Here is a 12,687-nt window from a genome sequence, read left to right as displayed (position 1 = left end):
AAGGTAAATTCCACACGGAGACACCAGACACCACCTAGGTTAGGTGGACCTTAAGTAATGGCTTCACACAATTTAGCTCGGACCCTCCTTTTCTTACAGCCTTACTAACTTTATAGACCTCTAACTCTTTACCTGCACTGACAGCTATGCACAGCCAGAACCTCAGTTCAAACCTCCCTGTAATTATCATCATTAGCAGCATCCATCCAGGTCCATCCCCAGATGGAGGAAAGTATCTTATCAGAGATACCTCTGTACTCTCTAAGAACTGACTTAAGCATCCAGGCTACCTGTTTGAGAAGGCCTGCTAATTAAGCTTAACTTTCTCCTTTCCCAAATCTTACCTCTAGTTCCAGATCTCCCTTTAACTATCACCAGAGGCACCTAGCGACCAAGCACACTTTCCCCCACCCTGCAGAAAAACAGCAGATAGTTTGGACAGATAGGAGCCACAGGAAAAAAGAAGGCAGTTTTATTTTCACCCATTGATCTAGCGACTTATAGATTCTTAATATTTCCTTCTGATCATGTTTAAGATTATAGTTGAGCATATAAGAAGTATAATATTGAGGCTGGTCCTTTTAATATTTTACAAGAGATCTCAACCTTCCCTGCCTCGGGTTTGCTATGATCCGGGCTGGAATGTACCGCTTCTCCCCATCCCACGGTCCTCTCCCCTCAGAGTGGTTTCAGTGGTGACGACTGCAAAGCAAAGCTGACCTCAGCAAGCTCCCTCACAGGAAAACCAAGGACTCCAAGCAGATAATGTGGCTTTGAATGCTAGTCTAGAGGTCACCCAGGGGATTGGGCACTATGCAGAAACCTGCACAACCAACCAGCTTTCACGGTACCCCATTCTTCACACTGTTGGGACTTGCACCGCCCCTTAGGAGAAACTGGGCAGCTGCAGCTAAGTCACAGGCGGTCACGGGCCAGCTCGGAGCAGAGCTGTGCTTCTTGGCATTCCTCCTAGTTCCCCTTGTGGCAGACGACTCATCCCTGCCCTCCACCGTGAGATGTTTTCATGCATTCAACCACATTTTATTCACTTGGCACGCTTTCTGTTACCTCCTAGAGCCCGGACGACCCCATAATGTGCCAACCCAGCCTCGGCACATACTCTGCCAAGCTGGAGGGAATCCTGTTACCAAGATCAGTTATCGGTTACCCTTGCCCTCCCGGCGATCTTCCGAACATTCGGCTGACCAGGCAGTCTTACATAAGGTGCGGCAGTTATGTTAGTTCTTGTGCCCAGGTCCCCTAGCTGACGGACGCACTCTTTCATCTGGGCTGACTTGAGTCTTGAAGAACGCGTTCTGTTGAGACCCAAATAGTAGCTCTTGGTGAGTTCGATCCTGTTATTAAGCAAACAATACCTATGCTTGAATCTCATGGGAATAGACCCCATGTCCTTTGGGAGAAAGCTTATCTTTACATACGGGGTTCATCTGTGAACTTCTCATCATGAGGGTCAACTTGGCATGTGCAGGTCTGTCCACAGACCCCACAGCCTTAGCTCCATGTTGAGCCATGGGGTAGGCTAGCCAAGCTGAGTGACAGCTCGGGGTTCCTCACTCCTTGGGAAGCTTCTGAAGCAGCTTCCACGTCTGCCATGGTGGCACTGTAGGTTGGTCCCCATCTTGTCACGGACAGATGCCTGACCTTGAGTTCTGCACTGATGGACTGGCTCCTGGAGATGTCAGTCATCAGAGGTCAAGTCCACTGGGCTCAGAGAGCCCCTGCGCATCTGTGATCTAAGGAGCTCCACGTTGTCCTTGTTCCTTTCAAGGTTGACATCTTCAGGGTCCCACTGTGGAAAAAAGATGGAAAAGGTATCTTGGTGTGACAGATCCTTTCCAACGATTCAAGCCCAGCCACCCCTAGATGACAGCCCAAACCTGGGTCTCGGGACCCAAGCAAAGACAAGGGAAAGTCAGTAAGCACAAGCTAGTCAGGCCTGTGTTCTCGGATCTAGAGAGAGAACATAGCTTTATTAACTTCAGAGGTGCTGGGGATGGAACCCAGGGCCTGGAGCATGCTAGGCAAGTGTTCTACCACTGAGTTATGTCTTCTGCCCTCACACTGGCATCACGCTCTCACACAGTGCAGCTTTAAATCAAGGAAAGAAAGAACAACCACCCTGAGCAGACTAGCCCCGAATCCCTTTCCGTCTCCTCCATTCCTTCCCTCACCAAGCCTTGTCCCGAAATCTCCTTGATGTGTAACACTCCTGGAAAAGAGCAGATAAACTCAACTCTCTTTCCAGCCCAAGGAAACGGTTTGCCTGGCATCATTCTCTGAAGCGTTAGACCAGTGGGCTCTCATCCCGCACTCGGGATTACCTCCACCACTCATTTGCATCTGCACCTGGACAGTACTAGTCTTTCCTTAAACATCTGCCTGGCCCTCCTGGAGATGGTGAGTTCCTGGAGGGCAGAGCACAGCTGTGCCTTTACACACACACACACACACACACACACACACACACACACACACACCCGTGTAGTCTAAAGCAAACTCTTAAAGGCCAGCTCAGGGCCAGTGAGATGGCTCAGCCGGAAGAGCCCTGGCCGCTCTTCCAGAGGACCCAGGTTCAGTTCCTATCACCTACATTGCAACTCACAACCATCTGTAACTCTAATTCCAGAGTTTGATCCCCTTTTCTGGCTGCTGCTTGCATATGGTACACAGTCATACATGCAGGCAAAAATTTTCCATACACATAAAATAAAAATAAACAATGTTTTTTAAAAAGCCACTTTACCACTTGAGGGCCAGTGAGGTGGCTCAGTCGGTAAAGGTGCTTGCTGCAAAGTCCTACAGTCCAGGTTTGATCCCTGAGACCCACACGATGGAGGGAGAGGACTGATTCCTGTACGTTGTCCTCTGATCTCCACATGTGAGCTGTCACACACACACACACACACACACACACACACACACACACACACACACTTGAAAAAAAAGCCAATTCAGCATGATGTCATCACGGACTCCAACAAGAATGGCAACGAACTCTGCAAAGGTTTGAGAGGAGTGATTGGAAATGGGCCTGTCGGTGCAGATGGAGTTGTCTGCAAACCACTCTTCAAAGATGACGGAGCAGAGAGTGAATCCTGCGCGTGGTTTAAGATTAAGGATTTTGTCGCTGGGCATGGTGGCACTCCCCCCCCCCCTTTTTTTTTTTTTTTTTGGTTTTTTCGAGACAGGGTTTCTCTGTGTAGCTTTGCGCCTTTCCTGGATCTCACTCTGTAGACCAGGCTGGCCTCAAACTCACAGAGATCCGCCTGGCTCTGCCTCCCGAGTGCTGGGATTAAAGGCGTGCGCCACCACCGCCCGGCTAGGCACACCCCTCTTATTCCAGCATGGTAGAGGCAGAGGCAGAGGAAGGCAAATTTCTGTGAGTTTGAGGCCAGCCTACATAGACATCTACATGGAGCGTTTCAGGACAATCAGGACTATACAGTGAAAGCCTGTCACAAAAATACAAAACAAAGCCCGGTGGTGGTGGTGGTGGTGGTGGTGGTGGTGGTGGTGGTGGTGGCACACACCTTTAATCCCAGCACTTAAGAGGTAGAGGCAGGTGGATCTCTACTTCGAGGCCAGCCTGGTCTACATAGTGAGTTCCAGGACAGCCAGAGATACACAGAGAAACCCTGTCTCAAAACCAAACAGACAAACAAAAACAAACAGACAAAACAACAACAACAAAAACCCAGAAACAAGCGATGATCATGGGAGCTATGTTAGCTTGGGCTGAAAGACCTGTCTGGGTAGAGGATCACAGACCCAGACACACACACGCACGCACTCAGAGAAAGACACTTGATCATCACCTGAGCAAACTGAGCTCACAGCTCAGTTCTGAGAAGTCCCACATAAAACCTTCAAGGCTCTCATGTGAGGCCCACAGCATATCAGCTCTAAAACACAAATTTCCACTTTGTTTTGAAAAAAGAACCTAATTCAATTAGTGATTCACCCATATAACTGAACCAAGTTCTACTCGGTGATTAAAAACTCCACAATGGGCTGACAGATGGCTCAGTGGTTAAAAGTGCTTTTTGCAAAACCACAGGGACCTGAGTTTGGAACCCTGTAACCCCGGTAATGTGAGGGGTAGAGACAAGAAGATTGTTGGGCTTGCTGCCTGCAAGTCTAGCCGAAAATGACAAGGTTTAGGTTTACGGAGAGACCCTGCCTCAAAAGAATAAGGTGGAGAGTAATAAAGGAGGACACTCTGGAGGATGCTCTGCTTTGGTCTCCATGAGTAGGTGATGTTCTGTAGCACCCTACACGCACGCATGAGTACACACACACACACACACCGTGTTAAAAAGACCACTGCAGCCCAGTGACCCTACAGACCTGGCCCTGAGGTAACTTGGTCCATGCAGCTCAGTCTTCTGTACCTGTCTGGGTTGTGCAAACTTCTTGTGTAGTTGTGGTTACAGACTTGGCACCTCTAACCAAACTCTTTCCAGACATCAAAGATTCTACATAAAATAACTCAGTGGCCCTTAGCCTCAGAGCCTTGTGCACAGTGGCGGGAACAGGGGTCTGTTCTGTCCTCTGTGGATGGCCAGGGCACTTTTCATGAATACTGTTGGCAAGCACAGACCCAGGTCCTAGATCGGACATCTCTGAACATGCTCTGGATTAACAATGACAGAGGCACCATGCCAGTGGTCACTGGGGTGACACCAGGGGCTCTGCGGCCACTGTTGGTTGGGTGAGACATACAGTTTGACATCTTAATGAGTAGTCACTACAGTTCTTAGATGCTCTGATGTTCGGAAGCCACTGTTCCAACTCCTTGAATGCTTCGGAAGTTATTCTTGCTAACCCTGATGGAGTCACCTGCCCGTGAGCAGAAACAGTCTGGCACTTTGAACAGGTGAGCCCTTTAATGTAGATTACATCTTAGAAGGCATTTAAAGTCTTCGGAGTCTATAGGATCATGTGCTGAAATCTAGAAATCTATAGGATAATGTGCTCAGATGCTTTGAGCAATAATTAAAAAAAACATAATTAGAAGGCATAAAGCTGGGGGGTAGTGGTGTACACCTTTAATCCCAGCACTCGGGGGGCAGAGGCAGGTGGATCTCTGTGAGTTCGAGGCCAGCCTGGACCACCAAGTGAGTTCCAGGAAAGGTGCAAAGCTACACAGAGAAACCCTGTCTCGAAAAACAAAACAAAAAAAAAAAAGAAAGAAAGAAAGAAAAGAAAAGAAAAAGAAAAAAAGGCATAAAATTAATTGTGTGAGAGATGATGCACTCTGTGTCACAAACAATCCTGGATGATGACAGGCACAGGTAGCTGTCACCAAACACGCCTGCCTGTCATTGCAAGGGAGGAGACTGCCAGCTGCAGGAGGTCTCAGAATCATCACAACTGCGGCAGCCACACCCCACATACCACATGTGACCTGCAGCCACCCCACGGCTCACAGACCCGGCTGGACTGTGTTTCTTCACTGGGCTACACTGAGTTCTATCCAAGCTGAGCCAATTGGCTCCGAATACTTCCCAGTGCAGAAAAGACCTTGAAAAGAGAGTCCCCAAACTCCACGGATCCCAGGCTTGCCTCCTGATCTTTATTTCTTATGTATTTACTCTGCAGTGTTTGGGAGGGAGCTGTACGGGCAAGCCTTCTACTGAGCTACACCTCCAGCCCGCATTCCTTTTTCTTTTTTAAAGATGTATTTATTTACTATGTATAAAGTACGCCTGTACACCAGAAGAAGGCACCAGATCTCATTATAGATGGTTGTGAGCCATCATGTGGGTGCTGGGAATTGAACTCAGGACCTCTGGAAGGCTGGAAGAGCAGCCAGTGCTCTTAACCCCTGCACCATCTCTCCAGCCCTCCTTTTTTTTTTTTTTTAAAAAAAAAACTAAAAAACTGTCATGTCCTCCATCCAAGGGGGTTCAAACAGAAACAGAAATGGAAAATCAAGCCATGGAAGTCCCTCCCAAAAGAGCCCAAACGCTTGTCCATACCTGCTCCGAGTTTAGGGCTTCCCAATACTTCTGCTGTAGGATAAAAAGAGAGACAGAGAGTGTTGGATGGATCTCACCCCGGGGCCACAGAGGGGAGCTCAGAGTCAGCCCATGTGGTCAGTGAGCCAGGAGTCAGAGCCTTGGATGGCTGGGGGTGGGAGGTGGGGGCGGGACAACATTCCAGCAAGCAGAAAGGCAGTCGCTATTAGCAGAGTAATTAATTTAGTAAGTTAGTTAAATGATCAAAATAAAATAAACCCACCATGGTTACGCAGGGCTTTGGGTTCTGGGAGCACTGACTCTCAGGCACTTCACAATTACTATAATTAGAAATTATGGGTGGTAGCAGTAGTTCTAATAATAGTAATAATAACAGTAAATCTTCTACTTATTAACCACATAGCTGAGATTACCCAATGCAGACTCATAAAACTTGTAAGAAAGAGGTGCAAATAAAATCTCCACCTTGAAATATGGGGTTTGCCAAGCAGCTTACATTCATTTTTACTCAGCATTTACTGCATGGTTGGTTCCACTCCAAGCCTCAAATATGCCTGACTCAAGATCCTGGACGAGTAAGTGCAGACTGTCTGCGTTGGTCCTCCAGCTCTTCACTCCGTGCCTGGGAGACATGCATTTCTGACCCACGAGCTAGAAGTCTATGCTGATAGGCTGCTCGTGGACGTCTATGAGACGACCTAGCAGCCATCGAAAACAAAGCTTCTACTGTTCAAGTCTTTTATTGACTTGTTTCTTGAGACAGTGTCTCATGTAGCTGAGGCTGGCCTCCACCTCACTGCCTAGCTGAGGCTAGCCTTGATCCTCCTCCCCCCACCTCCCAAATGCTGGACTACCAGCCTGTGACGACATGCCTGGACTGTTCGACTCTCTAAATGCTCATTTTTAAATGCTTTAATTGTAGGGTTTGTAGTCATACACAAAAACAAAAGAATAACGAAGGCCAGTGCGAGCCTGCTCACCTAGCTCCTAATTTGGTATTTTAAAGTAAATCATTTTATTTGCAAATCACTTAGAAGGCTTCCATAGATAAATCCTAAATTGTAATATCATGACTAAACCTAATACCATCTCCACATAGCCCCAGCTAACCTCTGTGCAGAATCCTTAACATTCATTTTATTTTGCAGGGGGAGGGGGGTACTTATCCTGAAACCCAGGGCATCATGCACGTGAAGCCTGAATTTTCTTTTTCTCTTTCTTTCTTTTTGTCTTTTTTGAGATAAGTTCTCATATTGTGGTTCAGGCTAGCCTTGAACATGTGGCAGTCTCAAGAGCTGGGGTTTTACACCAAACCTGGCCTAGCTGCCATGCATCTTTTTATTTTCAATTAAGTAATCAGTTTTGTGTAACAGGCTCTCAGTGTGTAGCAGAGGCTGGCAGGAAACATGTCATCCTCCTGCCTCAGCCTCCCCCAGTACTGGGAATACAGGCATGTACCACTACGATTGGCTAGCGTTCATCTTCCTTTTTAAGTTGGAATACATATGTATCATTGTTGCTCGTATTTGTCCCCGGGTATCTTCTCCCTGCTGGCGTTCATCTTTTTCCCCTCTGAGTGGAGAGGAAACATTCAGAAGTGAATCGATAGCACAGATATGCTGCAGCCAGCCGGGCAGGGGGCTCCCCGGGATGAGGGCCCTCAGCCCCACCCATCTCTTACTGACATTCTTCTGGGGGAAACATAAATGGAAAAATCCATTAGAAAAGGTACAGATTACTAAATTGATATAACGCAAGGGCTGAAAAAGCTCCATGATTTTTAAAGTATGATGGAAGTAAGAAGAGAAGTTAAATTCAAAAGCACTTTGCTTTTCCTTAGAAAAACATAGACATCCACCCAAAATGTAAATGGCAACTTTCGGTGTTAACAGTTCGTGGGCACTCGGTTCTTTAAGGACTGTTTCAGAGCACAGTGCACCGTCCTGGACCACATCCAGCTGGTGAGAAACTGCCGAGATCCAAGCCGAGCCTGGAGTCCAGCTGTAGAAATACACTCGGTTCGTTTCTTAGCTTTGCTAAATGTAGCGTGTTACGTAAGACGTGAAAAGAGGTAGCTGGGCCAAAAAGGGCAAACAGGAAATTTGTACTAATTTTGAAAAAAAATCTGTACATCCAAAATTATTCCAAAATGAGAAGTTTATTTAAAGTCAAGCAAACCAGTAAGTAGGCTCGAATCTCCCAGCTGTGTGAAATGAAACCTGGACAGTCATCCCAACGGCCAACACCAGGGACAGCGTGAGAGTTAACAAGAGCGCCCTCTGCTGGAAGGAGTAGTTAGGTTTTTTTTGTTGTTGGTTTTTTTTGTTTTCTTGTTTTTTGTTTTTAGACAGGGTCTATGTGTAGATCAAACAAACTTCAAACCGGCACTTCTCCTGCCTCTGCCTGTAGTGCTGGGATTACAAGCATGTACCACCACCAGGCCTAGCTTTTAAGCTATTATTTTAAGTCTATGATGACATCGTAAGCCCAGTTAACTCAAATCTTTATAACAGAAGTCTCTTCTCCCAAAAGACAATAAATAAAAATGTTTTAGATATTTTCCCTGTTTCAAACAACAACAAAAGAAAAAAAAAAACGTTTTTTTTTCCTCACAGAAAAAGATTCAAAAAATAACATCCCAGCTAGCACTGGGGAGGTGAGGCAGGAGAATCTGAAGTCTTCAAGGCCAGCCTCAGCTACCTATAGGTGTGAAGCTAGCTTAGGCTACATAAGACTAAAAAAAAAAAGACTCATCAAAATATGTACATATATATACATATATACATATGTATATATATATACATACACACACACACACACACACACACACACACACACACACACACACACACACACATATATATATATACATACACTGGGGACTGGAGAGACGGCTCAGCAGTTAAGAACACTGGCTGCTCCTCTAGAAGACCAGATTTGATTCTCAGCACCCACGGAATGGTTCACTCTAATTCCAGGGCATACAGTGCCCTCTCCTGGCCTCTTCAGGCACTGCATGCATGTGGTACACAGACACACAGGCAGGAAAACATTCATACACATCAAACAAAAATAAGTGTTCAAGAGCCGGGCGGTGGGGGCGCACGCCTTTAATCCCAGCACTCGGGAGGCAGAGCCAGGCGGATCTCTGTGAGTTCGAGGCCAGCCTGGGCTACCAAGTGAGTTCCAGGAAAGGCGCAAAGCTACACAGAGAAACCCTGTCTCGAAAAACCAAAAAAAAAAAAAAAAAAAAAGTGTTCAAAAGTACACACACACACACATACACAATCTATCCTTGGGGAATTTTTCTCTCTGAACAGTTATAGAATAACCTTCTGAGAACAATTATCACAGCCATGCTGTGTGTATAATGATGCCGTATGTATACACTATGTACACTGCAATAAGATCAAATTGTGCAAAGACTTTTTTCCCTTCTACACACAATTAACATGTCCATAGTCCTTATCCTGTGGGACAAGATTGTGACATGTCACTCAAGCCAGCCTCCAGCTCCCAAGATGTGGCCACCATACCTGGCTTCTTGCATTCCTGAGTAATTTTCAGGGCCACGATTCTGTCCCCTGTGTGAACCACAGCATACAGGGTTTCACTTCACGAGCTTCCTAGAGCAGGCTTTCTCATGCTTCTGAAACATGTGCTAGTTCCTGTCTACACAGCGTGTGGCAATATTCCTTCCATTCCTGAGGAAGTGAAGGGGTGTGTGTGTGTGGGGGGGGGGTTTGCGCATTGATGAAATAAGGCCACATTCTAGGTTTAAGCTACAGACCGTGGGAACTGGAAACACTCTTGGAGACCATCTGTCCAACTACTTCCTCCTATATTTGGGGAGAAGCGACTGTCCCCAAGACCAAGGACGTAAGACAGTACTAGACTTGGCAGGGTTCACATTTTCAGAGTGGGCAGAGAGAGACACAATAGGTACCATCTCTCCTAGACTGTATTAAATGGGCTCAAACGGAAGCCCGGGTGGTCAGTGACAGAGTCAAGCCAGGGGATGGGGGAAGGGCACTCGGTAGCAGTCAGAGAAGAGGAGCAGGACAGGGACAGAGGCATCCCAAGAGGGAGGAGAGATGCCCTGGATGAGGCATCCCAAGAGGGAGGAGAGATGCCCTGGATGCCCAAGTTGAATGCCATCAAGTATGTGAATGATGCCAGCTTAGGGACGGGACAGATGAGGCCTGACTCTGACCCCCACGCTTCCCTCTGAAGGCATGTGCAGAAGACCTGAGTCACTGTGGCCAAGAGGCACTGTAGTTGCCTGTCTGCGGGCAGGTTCGGGCCAGTCCCTCTGTCCTCATGTATTTTTCCTTCAAATGCCTACGCTCGGAAAATGTTTGCTGGATGACTGACCAGATGCCGAGGTGAGGTATGCGGTTACATCATCTGCTAACAGACACCTTCCTGATCTCATTTAGTAGCAAACAAACCAAGACCTTCAAGGAACGTGGCTCCCCAAACCAACAGCACGGAGGCGGTGACGATTGGTTAGTGAGCCAGGGGGTTGATTTTTATTTTCTTCTCTGCTCCCTTTATGCTTTCTGAATTTTCTGCCCCCAAATGTGCATTACATGGCATCTCACTGCAGCAGGCAGGCATGGTGTTGGAGCGGTAGCAGAGAGCCCACATCCTGAGGCACAATCATGAGGCAGAGGGAGACGCAAGCCCACCCCCAGAGACACACCTCCTCCAACAAGGCCTCATTCCTTAACCCTTCCCAAACGGTTCCACCAACTGGGAGCCAAGCATTCAAATATATGACCCTATGGGGACCATTCTCATTGAGACCAGCATAGTCACGAATACTGTACGCGTTTTTAAAAGACGTAGGTCTGCTTGGCTCAACAGCAGAGTGCTTTTGCAGGCTGGTCAAGACTTGGGGTTCAGTCCCCAGCAATAAACAAAACCATACAGAAATAGAAAGGATGAGAGTTTTGTTTGTTTGTTTTACTTCCAAGACAGGGTTTCTCTGTGTAGCCCTGGCTATCCTGGAATTTGCTCTGTAGACCAGGCTGACCTCGAACTCAGAGGTCATGAACTTTTTTTTTTTTTTTTTTTTTTTTTTTTTTTTGGTTTTTACGAGACAGGGTTTCTCTGTGTAGCTTTGCGCCTTTCCTGGATCTTGCTCAGTAGCCCAGGCTGGCCTCGAACTCACAGAGATCCGCCTGGCTCTGCCTCCCGAGTGCTGGGATTAAAAGCGTGCGCCATCACCGCCCGGCTAGAGGTCATGAACTTAAAAGCATGTGCCAGCACCATCCAGCTTATACATTTATCTTTTAATGAGGGGAGACACAGCCAGAGCTGCTTGCTTAGTTTGGACTCTAAGGATCTACATATGTTTAACTTCTGGCTTTGCGTTGAGACAGGGTCTCACTGTGTAGTCCAGGCTGGTCTTAAACTTCCAGTGATCCTCTAGTGTTAGCTGCCAGAGTGCTGGGATTACAGGTATGAGACACCTGAACAGCAAGGATGCACCTATTGTTAAATAATGGACTTCTAAAAACTGTGAGACTATAATTGGGGGAAGAATAAGGACCGCAGAGCAGAGACACGGCCCGGACTAACTACAGGGGCAATGTTCAAGACGGATGCCAAGTGCTTTTGGGGGGTGGGGGAGGAGATGTCATCATTTCCACAAAGTAAATATTCCCCTGCTCCCCCACGGGCCCTCCTATCCCTGCTCTGCCCTGGGCTCACTCTGTAGTCCCTTTAGCTACAGACCTCAGTGGAGACTGCCAGCCCCAGGCTTCTTGGTGTCGCAGATACTCTCACCCTCAGTTTAGGAAAATGGCCCCAGCAGGTGCACAATTCCCAACTCCAGCCCAGCTCTCAAACACCAGCTGTTCTAAGAGGGAGGGATGAGCGATGCACCCACACTCATCAGGCCTGGCCACCTGTGGAGGCGGGCAGGAAAATGGGCTCTGGGCAGCAGGGAGGGAGCCACTGGTCCTGGGTTGAGGGTTCACAGAAGTAGGGGCTTCTGGGAAGAATTCTGGCCCATGGAAATGGGGCTAGAGGGAACCCAGGAAGAAAGGTCCAGAGGCCTGGGACAGGGGAGAGGATGGCCAGGACAAAACCCTAGCTATGAGCAGAAACAGCACGGTGCACAGGCTGGAAACGTCTGGAATATCACACTACAGAATCTGGTTTACCTCACAGTCAGAAGTTCTGAGTTTTTGGATTTCAGGGTACAGCATAAGTCTGACTAATTTTTAGACTCTGAGAACATGATTATTTTGCCAAATAAGGGCACTAAAAATCAAACCAAACCCAAGCCACGACTCAACATTACTTACTGCTTACGACCATCATTCCACAAATGGGCATTCAGCACCCAAAAGGCTAGGGCACAAAACTCAGCCATTCCTCCACCAAAAAAAGCCAGACAGCATCCTTCTCCAACATACATGTGACCCCTACGTCGTCCTTGCTCTCCTCTGTCCTCGGACAAACGGAAACTCCCTTGTTGAATGTGGTTGGGAACCGCAGCTACTAGAACCCGGAGTGACAGGACACACTTGAGAGAGTTATACCTGTTTGTGCATCCCTGGTGTGACATGCATTGCATTCAGATACACAGTGAGATGGAGGCTAGGCTTGCTGCTTCCCATAGATCCTGCCTGTGCGGGCCAGCGCCAGCATCATAGGTTCCTGTTCCTTGGGG

The 12,687-nt window shown here is 47.6% G+C and overlaps 1 protein-coding gene across 2 annotated transcripts in view; it reads right to left on the bottom strand.

Moving 5' to 3' along the window:
• Positions 1 to 561: 561 nt before the first annotated feature.
• The window catches only part of Tmem44 (transmembrane protein 44), a 33,607-nt gene continuing 21,481 nt past the window's right edge, over positions 562 to 12,687 (bottom strand). Inside the window, exons 10-11 of one of the 2 annotated variants that reach the window (XM_059277139.1) lie at positions 6,003 to 6,035; positions 562 to 1,810 (exon numbers count right to left, since the gene is read on the bottom strand). In XM_059277139.1, the coding sequence (XP_059133122.1) occupies positions 1,700 to 1,810; positions 6,003 to 6,035 (144 nt within the window). In that variant the 3' untranslated portion in view covers positions 562 to 1,699. The remainder of the gene's footprint in view (positions 1,811 to 6,002; positions 6,036 to 12,687) is intronic. The other variant, XM_059277140.1, reaches the window with a different exon arrangement.

The sequence above is a fragment of the Peromyscus eremicus genome, chromosome 12, assembly GCF_949786415.1.
Source record: "Peromyscus eremicus chromosome 12, PerEre_H2_v1, whole genome shotgun sequence".
Classification (NCBI taxonomy): domain Eukaryota; kingdom Metazoa; phylum Chordata; class Mammalia; order Rodentia; family Cricetidae; genus Peromyscus; species Peromyscus eremicus.
The sequence above is the reverse complement of the archived record's forward strand: the minus strand, read 5'-3'. Positions and strand labels throughout refer to the sequence as shown.